This window comes from Palaemon carinicauda, chromosome 34, assembly GCF_036898095.1.
Source record: "Palaemon carinicauda isolate YSFRI2023 chromosome 34, ASM3689809v2, whole genome shotgun sequence".
NCBI classification, from domain to species: Eukaryota; Metazoa; Arthropoda; class Malacostraca; order Decapoda; family Palaemonidae; genus Palaemon; species Palaemon carinicauda.
Window position 1 is genome coordinate 41,333,975 of NC_090758.1, and position 12,500 is coordinate 41,346,474.

The 12,500-nt window shown below is 35.2% G+C and overlaps 1 protein-coding gene across 8 annotated transcripts in view; it reads right to left on the bottom strand.

Annotated features, from left to right (window-relative positions):
• Positions 1–12,500, bottom strand: part of LOC137627123 (tyrosine-protein phosphatase 10D-like) — a 138,464-nt gene that overhangs the window by 96,751 nt on the left and 29,213 nt on the right. Inside the window, exon 4 of one of the 8 annotated variants that reach the window (XM_068358180.1) lies at positions 7,316–7,575. The exons of 6 other annotated variants lie outside the window; for them this stretch is intronic. In XM_068358180.1, coding sequence (XP_068214281.1) covers positions 7,570–7,575 — 6 coding nt within the window. In that variant the 3' untranslated portion in view covers positions 7,316–7,569. Of the gene's footprint in view, positions 1–7,315; positions 7,576–12,500 lie in introns of those variants that run through there. One more of the 8 variants, XM_068358170.1, reaches the window with a different exon arrangement.

Here is a 12,500-nt window from a genome sequence, read left to right on the forward strand (position 1 = left end):
TTCAACAAGCTAAGCACTGAAGACGGGCAGTCCGCTCCAAAAAACATGAAAAGCAAAAAAGAATACGGTGAATAAACACTATACAAATAAACACAAACAAAACCTTGGCCGGGGATAAAAGAATGTTCCAAGAGAACTTTTTGTGACTTTAATTAAAACAAATGACAAAAACCACGAACAAAATATTTAAAGTAATTATGGATTACAGCTCCCCGGGACAAGGAAAAAAATATTTTTTTATTTAAAAAAAAAAAAAAGGTAACTCCTAGCCAATATTAAACCAGTAATTTGTAATGCAAGCAAAAATAGGACCATTGTGCACAAAAGTAAATGCAAATATCAAAAACAAATATTTCATAAACACAAAACCACTATCCTTAAACATTAATATCAACTAAGATTAAATATAAATAATGTCAACCTCAAACTTATATTAAGAAATCTTCCCAACACCGGACAAAAAAAACCCTAAATTAAAAAATTGCTCAAATGTGATTCATGCAGAGACCTTTACTCTTAAACAACTACTCTTGGATTGCCATCTCATCATTTTCATTACCGAATGTCCTGGAAAGAACATCAGGGACTACGTTGTCTTTTCCAGCCACGTGACAAATAAAAAGGTTATATTCTTGGAGTAAAAGACTCCAGCGCAAAATACGCTGATTTTTATCTTTAAATTTATTAATAAAAATTAAGGGATTATGATCTGTAAAGACCTTTATTGGACATACGGAGGAAGATAAATACACTTCAAAATGTATGATGGCTTTCACCAAGCATAAAGCCTCTTTCTCAATTGTTGAGTAACGTCTCTCTGCCGGTAACAACTTCTTGGAAAAGTAGGCGACTGGATGCGAGGTGCCATTTTCACCCTCCTGCAACAAGACAGCACCTAAACCTGTGTCACTGGCATCTGTAGCCAAACAAAAAGGCAAGGAAAAATCAGGAGAACGTAACAAAGGATAGGTTATTAAAGTACCTTTCAATTTTTCGAATGCATCCTTACACTCGTTATTCCACATAAATTTTACATCCTTCTTTAACAAATTTGTTAAGGGATTAGCAAGGTCAGAAAAATTCTTAATAAACTTTCTATAATAACCAACTAGACCCAAATATCTACGAATACCTCTCTTGTTTCGAGGAGCTGGGAAGGCTGCAACTGCCTCAACATTGGCTCTCTTAGGAGCGATCTTACCCAAGCCAATTTCATGTCCTAAATAAACCACTTTTGCTTGAGCAAAATCACTCTTCTTTAAATTTATCACCAGACCAGCCTTCCTCAGCACCTCGAACAGCGCTCTTATCCTCTTAAGATGAGTTTCCCAATCATCACTGTAAATCACAAGGTCGTCAATATATACCACACAACCCTCCAGTTCACATGTAATGAAGTTCATCAGCCTCTGGAAGGTAGCGGCGGCATTCTTCATGCCAAATGGCATCACCTCACATTCATAGAGGCCGTCACCCGTCACAAAGGCTGATATTTTCCTTGCCCGGGGTGTAAGACCGACCTGCCAATATCCTTTTAACAGGTCAAATTTACTTATATAACGAGCAGATCCCACTCTATCTATACAGTCTTCCACCCTGGGCAAGGGGAACGAGTCCGTTTTTGTTACAGAGTTGACCTTGCAGTAGTCAAAACACATCCTAGGCTGACCATCCTCCTTCCTAACCAAAACTACCGGGGAGCTCCAAGGACTGCAGCTCGGTTTAACGAGGTTATGATCAAGCATGTATTTAACTTCCTTACTGACTATTTCTCTCTTGAGGGGGTTCAGTCTATATGGACATTGCTTAATAGGCTGAGCCTTCCCAACATCAACGTCGTGTTGCAAAATATGAGTCCTACCAGGTGCATCCTGAAAGAGATCTTTGTATTCGTTAATTAAATTAATTAGAGGTGCAGCTTTTTCTGCATCTAAGTGCTGAAATTTAGTATTCAGATTATTTAAAACATCAGAATTATTTTCCAAACCACTTGGGCTAACAGCAAATTTATCGCCCATGAACTGTTCATTTTCTACACTAACTACAGAAATAGGTACTACAGATTCTTCTACAGACCTGTCAATAAAAGATTTTATCATATTAACATGGCAGATACGGGTTTTTCTTCTCCTATCAGGAGTTTCAATCAGGTAATTTACATTGTTAATTTTCTTCAGAACCTTCCACGGACCTGAGAATTCCGCTTTCAGGGGATTGCCAGGCATAGGAAGTAAAACCAACACCTTGTCGCCTACATTAAATAGCCTATCTCGTGTTTTAACGTCATACTTCAATTTCATCGAGGCCTGGGGTTTCGCTAAATGTTCCTGAGCAAAAGACCGTGTTTTAAGCAATTTCTCCTGCAAATCTGAAAAATAATCCAATACATTAACCTCAGGAGTCTCTCCTTCCCAGTCTTCTCTCACTACATCCAAAGGGCCTCGAACACAGTGACCAAAAATAAGCTGGAATGGAGAGAGACCCATTGACTCATTGGGGATCGATCGTATTTCAAACAATGCGTAAGGTAATTCATTATCCCAATCATTCCCAGTCTCCAAACAAAATTTTTTTAACACGAACTTTAAGGTTTGGTGGAACCTTTCCACCTGGCCTTGGCTTTCTGGGTGATACGGTGCAGACTTCACATGTTCAATACCAAACTCGTTCATTTTCTTTTCAAAATACCTACTCGTGAAATTAGTGCCACAGTCACTCTGAATTACCTTAGGAAAACCAAATCGGGTAAAGAAACCAACCAACACTTCAACCACCTTTTCGGACCGTATACTCCTCAATGGGATAGCCTCAGGGAAGCAAGACATTCTATCAACCATAGACAATATATATTCATTCCCACCGCGCGTCCGCGGCAGGGGACCCACTACATCAATTATCACTTCCCGAAAGGGTTCGCCCACGGAGGGTATAGGAATTAAAGGAGCCTTGGGTATTTTCTGGTTAGGTTTCCCCACCAACTGGCACACATCACAAGATAATACGTGTCTCTTAATGTCCTTACGCATCCCAGGCCAAAAGAAATGTTCAGCAACCTTTTGAAAGGTTATCCTAACACCAAAATGTCCCGACAAATCATTTTCATGTGCTAAATACATCAATTTATTTCGGTACCTTTCCGGGACAACCAATTGTCTGCACGACTCTACCTGATGGGCAGGTGCATTAGCCGACCTACTCAACCTGTAGAGCAAACCTTTCTCTTTGACGAATACTGGTTTCACCAAATCCTCGGGATTGCCGAGTTCTAATTTAGAAAACTCCTTACTCTGTGCCATTTTGAACGCCTTAGCGTCCCAGTTTACGTCATCCAAATTGACGATTTTCTTATTACTACAACCAGTCCTCATGTCAGTCATTTGTCTGTCTACTTGATATAAATCTAAGTCAACATCCTCGAGATCCATCTCCCGAGCTCTAGATCGGGTTACTACAGAGACAGGCTTATAAAAATTAGTTTCAATCTCATCGCCTTCACAAGTCACATTCAGGAGAGTCAAAATCGGACATATATTATCAATTGCACCTTCACCTTCAGCCAAATCATTCCCTAAAAGAAGGTGAATTCCGGGAACTGGCAAACTGTCTATCACAGCCAGTTTAGCAGTCCCTTTAAAATACTTGGTGTGAATATTAAACTTCTCTAAAGGACAAGACGTAATAGAGTTCGGGAAACCACCCAACACCACAAATTCATCATTAGAAAATACAAAATCCTTTGGAACAGCAGTTTTTAATATGAGAGACTGTGCTGCTCCAGAGTCCCGTAATACCTTTAAACAAACCTTTGTTTTTTTATTGTTACCAACAAACACAGATCCGTCAGAAATGTACCTCTTAAATTTTAGTCACTTTTCCTGTTCCATACTTTGGTTTACGTTTGTCGTTTTTTCAGCTACAACAATGTTTACTGGATTAGACCTTCTCTCCTTAAAGTTTTTCCAACCGTAACAATTAGCCTTTACGTGCCCCGTCTTGTGGCACCAATAACACTTCACACTACTACTACTACCAAAATTTCTACCACTACTACCACCACCATTACCCAATTTACTACTGTTTACGAAACTGCGAGAGTCGCTTACACCTCTGTCTTCATTAGAAAGTTTTTCTGACCCGTCTTTATTTGACCTTAATGTTCCTTTAGAAGACTGACGATTATTACTATGTGTATTATATCCATGGGGGAAGAACCTATCCTGATTAATTCTTTTCCTAAGGGGTTCCTCCCGATGGGTAAGTGCATACTCGTCGGAAGCAATTGCTATTTCCTGAATGGAGTCGAGTTTCAACTCTTCCAAATGAATTCGCAAGTCACGACTCACGTTCCTCTTAAATTCCTCTGCCAGAAGCAGCTCTTTAAGTTTAACAAAATTGTCTACTTCTTTTGATTTCTGCCAATCATCGAGAAACTGAACTTTCTTTCGAGCAAACTCAACGTAAGTGACGTCGAGATCCTTCCGCAGATTACGGAACTTCTGTCTGTATGCTTCAGGCACCAAATCATAAGCTTTCAGCACAATACTTTTTACGGTGCCGTAATCCGCGGAGAGATCGTCACTAAGATTATTATAGACCCTTTGAGCTTTACCCACCAAACGACACTGAACTAATGTTGTCCACATATCCTTTGGCCAGGCAAGCTTCTTAGCAATTTTTTCAAATGACACAAAAAACTCATTTAACCTCCTCCTCGGAAAAGTGTGGTACCAGTTTTAATGCAGCGAACATATTGAACCTTGTTTCATCAACACTAGAATTATTACAGCTACCATTCTTTCCCTGATTCAACTTAATCTGTAATTTAAGCACCTCAATTTCATGCTCTCTCTCTTTTGCCCTTTCATCGGCTCTAAGTTGTAGAACTCTAAACTCTAGTTCCTTCATCCTGGTTTTTTCTTTCAAAATTTCCAATTGGTCATCACCATTATCAATAGAATTTTCTTTACCTTCACCTTCTAATTCCTCCACCTCCCCAGGCTCACTCTCATCCAGCCTACTACTTTCCAGAACATCCTTCCTATCAAGAGTCTCTCTATATATCCTAGCGGCCTTCAAGACCTCAAATAACGACGGTCCCTTCCCAATCCAGGAACTCTGCAATCAACCACAATTGATCCCTTTTTAGTTTAAACAGATCCTCTACCCAGTTAAGACTAGCCAAAAAGTTCGCTACCTCAGCTTCTTCACCCTCTAAATAATGCATCCTGAATTAATTAAGTAGAAATAATCACTCTAAATACGTTCAGTGGCTTGACCGCCTCTCCAAGAGCCGTTTACAGTTGAAAATTATGTCGCTAAACTGAATCCTGGCAAGGTCGCCAAATTATGTAATGAACTCAAGATTGATCATGTTCATCCAGGATTTTTTTTCAGACTGGCTCAGTGCCAAAATACCAGGCAAGAACCAGCAGCGACACAAAATTCAAAAAGCAAAACAACTCTCAAAGAGGGATACAAAAAACACTGAATCAAACTTAACAATAAAATTTAATTAACAAAAGTAGTCTTAAATTACATAAAGTAGTCCTCGAAAAGCTTTCTTAGGAACTGGAAAAACACATACACTACTGTACAATAATAACTCTCGAACCGTCACACGCCTACCTAACTTATATACCTCAGTCAAAGAGAAAGAAAAGGTGTAGGAGGTAGAAAAATACACACTTTCCCTAGCATACGACAGTTAAGAGTTCCAGAGTGAAGTAAACCTTAAAACTAATTAATTTTACAATAATTATCAAAATACACCTTTAAATAATAATATATCCTGAAATGGCGATAATACTACTCTTTACAGGTCACGTAGAAATATCCGAAGAATGCTTGCATATGTTCTCAAAAACCGCACCGAATTCGTAATTAAAGATCATTATAACACATCACCAGCGATTGCCCTACTTCTGGATCACTAGGGGTGTTCTTGCACCGAGGGGATCACTAGGGCAACGTAAATGGTCTATATGATTTAAGCAGGCGAAGGAAGAACTTATACGGTTCGCTTACCGTTCTCCGTCACTAGAAGGCCTCCTCACGACTCCAGGAGGTCAGACACACGGCAATAGCCAGCAGCAGTGGCAGGCAGCAGCACAAAAGCAATAGCAATGCTTATAAGGCTAAAATTCATTAGCAGGAGCCTCTCAAAATTCAATGGCAGCTGCAAGAGCAGGAACAATTATCTTCCGATTATCAAGCCGTGAAAAATGCTGTAAGACCTCCTCTGTTGGGGAGCCGACACTCTCTGCCCCGCTGCCCAAAAACGCACTCCAAGTAAACGGAGAGAGAGAGAGCAAAAGCATAACTACGTAATGGGGCAGTTCAACAAGCTAAGCACTGAAGACGGGCAGTCCGCTCCAAAAAACATGAAAAGCAAAAAAGAATACGGTGAATAAACACTATACAAATAAACACAAACAAAACCTTGGCCGGGGATAAAAGAATGTTCCAAGAGAACTTTTTGTGACTTTAATTAAAACAAATGACAAAAACCACGAACAAAATATTTAAAGTAATTATGGATTACAATATATATATATATATATATATATATATATATATATATATATATATATATATATATATATATATATATATATATATACGTCTGTGTATTGATATATATATAAAGATATACATATATATATATATATATATATATATATATATATATATATATATATATATATATATATATATATATATATATATATATATATATATATATATATATATATATATATATATATATATATATATATATATATATATATATATATATATATATATATATATATATATATATATATATATATATATATATATATATATATATATATATATATATATATATATATATATATATATATATATATGTGTGTGTGTGTGTGTGTGTGTGTGTGTGTGTTTGTATTTATATTATATTTATATAAGAATTATCAGTGGTGGAAATTTCTTTTGGCGTAGTCCTGTCCACAGTCACACAGCCAAATAGATGAATAAATAATCCGATTCGAACACATAACCTCCCATGGCGGAGTTAGTGAGCAAATCGATGATTTACCTCCTCTTTAAGAAAAGGACAAACTTGGTAATGCAGATTACAAATTTCGGTGAAAACTCTGACATGTAGTTCAGATTATCGTTGCAAAGTTGTAACTACTTAAGTTTATGTATCGGCCTAACTCATTTCGAATACCATCTTAAATTATGCAAGATTGTACTAATAAATAGTTGAAACGAGATTTAGCCAACATTACCTTTTCACAATACCATTACATGACGCCAGAAAATACAAGAACTCTCCCACGGGAAAAAATACTCGATAGTTCTTTTAGTGCCTGTAACCTCACCATCCTTGTGAGCAAAAGATGGGAGGTTTGTGGTCCATCTTTTGAGTCATCAGCAGTCATTTCCTGGATCTCCCTGGTCATAGTTCGATGGGATAATGGGCAGAGGCACTCATCATATGTACATATGGTCAGACTCTAGGGAATTGTCCTACTTGCTAAGGCAATGTCCCTAACCCTTGACTCTGCCATTCCTGACCGGTCTCTAAACCTTTAAGAATAAAGCCATACGTAACATCATCCAAGTGTGGACTGTTAATAAATATCTTATTTGAATATATGAATATGTATTCGCTACGTTAGACGACTGATCATCTGAAACTTGTGATACGATGATAGGTCGTTCCTTCCTCTGTAACCAATTAGTCATTTGAAAAATATATTGAAATCTCTCTCTCTCTCTCTCTCTCTCTCTCTCTCTCTCTCTCTCTCTCTCTCTCTCTCTCTTTCAGCGGTTTGATGCTTGGTTCCTACGCCCTAATAGTCAGTAGATACTTCCTTTCTTCTAAATTACTGTCAAGACTGCGTGACGTTGGGCAATGGCCGTTGCGGTGTTTAATTTAAAAGGGTAAAAATTGGAGCACGAGGAAAAACGGGACAATTTGAAAGAAGTGAAAGAAAATGCTTATCAATACTTACTGAAAAGATATTGAGTAAGATGTCCGTAAAAATTTGGCTATAGTTTTAGTATTGACTATAACTTGTTACATAATAAATATTGCTGAAAGTTCCTTATATTTATTTCTAAGGTGCATCTGTGAAAAACCTTGTCCAAAATAATATACATAAAATTCTAGTACTGAATAACATTCAAGTTTGGAATTTTATTTTTTTTTCTTTAGGTTTGTGTTATATATGACAATGCGCTGGGGCTTTTGAGGTCACTCAGCGCTGCATTCAGATATTTTTCGGATTTTTGTCTACACAAAATCTGCACATTACCGTTCGAAAACTTCCCTAAAGTATAATAAATTTTCGGGAGGGATAATCAAATCTAATTTTGAAATATTAATAACTTTATAGGAGCAAATTGAAACTGGAAGGATTTTTTTATACCACATGCTTAGAATATGACTAAAAATACTTTGAAAAATAATAATGGGCAACAATAAATCAACTTACTTATGTATATATATATATATATATATATATATATATATATATATATATATATATATCACCCACGAATGGAATTTAATACCGAATTCTATCTTGGGAATATATATCCAATTGGAATTCATTTTATGGTAACAGCTTCTGGCCGGGTGGAGATTCGAACCACCACCAGTTCGGCTGGAAACCATGCCTGCAGAGACCATAACGACTGAGCTATCAAGAGAGATAAAAGTTTATGACAAGTCCCCGTATATTCCCAAGATGAAATTCTGTAATAAATGCCATTTGTGGGTGACATTTACATTGATTGAAATCACGTGTGCTTGCGATATAGATATATATATATATATATATATATATATATATATATATATATATATATATATATATATATATATATATATATATATATATATATATGTGTGTGTGTGTGTGTGTGTGTGTGTGTGTATATTCTTGACCTTGTTATCATTCTTAACAATGATAGCTAACAAAGCTATTTTGTGTATGTAACATTGAAATAATATTTAAGTAAATAATATGTGTAAAGGAAAAGCTGCTTGAGTACCTCGTTCATTATATGTATATAGTGTTTACTATACTCCAACGGAAGAGCTTCTTTGAAGCCCTTTTCATTACTCTTTCCAATACCAAACTTTAAGAAAGTTCACAATTACATTAAACTGATCTTCTTCTTTTCGTCATAAAAAGCATAGAAAAGTCACTCGATTGTCAATCATCTATCTAATATCAAAATCAAGTAGTTCTAAATCCTTAATAAAATCCTTTTTAATAAGCCAAAAGGAATTTTCCTCATTGTAGGACTTATCAATTTGCGGAAATTCAAACCCTAATACAGATTTAGATACGTTGCCTTTAGTATCTGGAAAAATCCTACATAACCTCTCAATGATAAGATCAACAGTGACATACATACATATACCAAGGCACTTCCCCAATTTTGGGGGGTAGCCGATATCAAACAAATGAAACAAAGAAAGGGGACCTCTCCTCTCTACGTTCCTCCCAGCCTGACAAGGGACTCGGCTGGTAATACTAGGGGGCCACAGCCCACCCTCCCCCTTTATCCACCACATATGAAGCTAACGCTTTTTAAAATATATCAAATCATATCTAATTACTAAACTTAGATTGCTATTAGAAGTACAAATTTAGCTAACTGACATATATCTATTGAAATCACTGTAATTGAAAGCCAAACTATACAATCTCATACCAACCTTAAAAACCCTTATCACATTATTGAATTTAAGATATTTGAGTAACACTTTGAACAAATTTCACTATCTAATAACTATTCATTTTTAGCTAATCTCAAACAACGTTCACTATATATTTCAACCAACTTTGAACAATCAAGGTGCATCCTTATGCCCGTTTTAATCAAAATTAAATATACAATAATGAGTCAATTTTAAACAAAAACTCCACATTATTCAAAATGTTTCAAACAATAGTCCACATTCCTGAACCCATATCCAACAGCAGGTATTTCTAAGAACATCTGATTCAGATGACGATCTTCAGTCTCCCTCTTTGTCTCTCTCTTTGTCAATCTCACTTACCTGGCACTAATGACAGAAAGACTGCTTGGGCAATACCAGACTGTTCGGTGGCTTTGGGCACGATCAGCACGTTCTCTTGTGCATCGGTGGGGTCGATGCTCACCTGGGAAAGGGAGACAAACACACACACGGACACAGACACACACATACATATATATATATATATATATATATATATATATATAGATATATATATATAAATATATATGTATATATATATGCAGAAGAACCACAGGGAAAATGAAAATACAGAATATACACTTGAGTCCTAACTAGTTTCGTGATACTTCCTCAGAGGACTGATTTATTGAGAGAGGTTTCTTACAATTTATAGGGAAAGCAAAAGTACGAACATACATATAGAGATTTAGAGAACAATGACACTCCCTTACCCGCTACCTGGGCTTGACTCAGGTGTGAGTAGGTGGAGTCCGCAAGCTCGTTAGACACCTGCTAAAAAGGGTCATTTCTAGTGGCGGGTATATTCTTGTTTTCTTCTTATTTTACTTTCATTACAGTTATTTATATGTCAATGCGGTAGCCTTATCTATATAAATACATAAGCAAAACATACACAAAAATACAAATATATATACATATATATATACACATATATACATATACATACATATATATATATATATATATATATATATATATATATATATATACACATACACACATATACACATATATACATACATACACATATATACATATACATATACATACACATACACATATACATATATATACATACATACAGATACAAATACATATACATATACATAAATACTTACACATACACATACATATACATACACATACATATATACATATATATACACATACATATATACATATATACATATATACACATACATACTTAAGCATATATACATTTATATGTATACAACATTAATATCATAAACATATAATCATGTATATATCAATACTTATATCTAGCATAACACTATATAGTGCCAATATACTTATGCATACTATATAAAATAATTGTTTCCTTTAATGAATGGTAGCTTAGGTCTAAATATTAATTTCACACCGACGTTAATTATTCACAATACATTCAATTCTACATTAAGTGGTTAATGTTTTTTTATATAGTTTACAAATCTCTTTACATATAATGGCGTCGAGTTTATACATTCCATGACCAATATTCAAGTTGTTTTCAAAGGTTTCTTTTATGAAACTGGACTCTATGATGTTTCTTTCTACTAAGTTATTTGAATGAACCAATTTCTTTGCACCTGACCAATTAATAGGGTGATTTTTATCTCTAACGTGGGCAAAGAGTGCATTATTATCTTGAGCATACCTGACACTTTTCTTATGTTGTTCAATTCTCTTTTCTAGGGCTTTACCAGTTTGACCAATATAGTATTTTTCACAAGCATTGCATGGAACACGATATACACATCCCTTGGTAATGTCAGGAGAATTCTTTATTAAGGCTGTTTTTATTGTATTTTTACTCTTAAATGCTACATTTACATTGAAGTTTTTTAACAGTTGGGGAATTTCTTTAAATGAATCACAATAAGGTAGTACAAGTAAATTTTGTGTGTTATAGTTTTTGCTGTTATCATTACCGAAAAAAGTCTTTTTTGCTGTTCTTAGGGCATCATCTAACACAATTTCAGGATACTTTAGTTTTTTACCTATTGCTCTAATACCATTTATTTCGTCATCAATATATTCAGGGCTGCAGACTCGGAATGCTCTTAAAAACATAGAAGTAAACACAGATTTCTTAACTTTGTTGCCTTGGTTTGAGTAATAATGGACATATGCCGAGATATTCGTTGGCTTTCTGTATACACTGAACTTGAGACTATTATTACATCTATGTATGCGACAATCCAAAAAAGGTAGGGTACAATTATTCTCCAGCTCCATAGTGAAATTTATTGATGGTACCAAACTATTCAATCTAAGAAGAAAGTTATCTAAATTTTCATTTCCTGGCCACACACATATTATGTCGTCAATATATCGAAACCATTTTACATTATTAGGTATGATGTTATTTACGATTCTGCTTTCAAAAAATTCCATATATAGATTGCTCAATACTGGGGATAAAGGGTTTCCCATAGCCATACCAAAAGTTTGTGCATAAAATCTCCCATTGAATTCAAATTTACAATCTTTTATACATAATTTAATTAATTCTATTAAAGTGTGTATGGAGAATGGTAGATTCAATTGTCTATTATCTAATGTTTCAGATAAAAATTCCAACATGTCATCAATAGGTACTTTTGTGAATAGTGAGACTACATCAAAACTGACAAGCCTACAGGTACTGTTGATCTGTACTTCATTCAGTTTGTTAATCAAGTCTACATTATTTTTTATATTTGAATATGAGATGGTGCCAACTAAAGGATTGAGGATATTCACAAGGTAC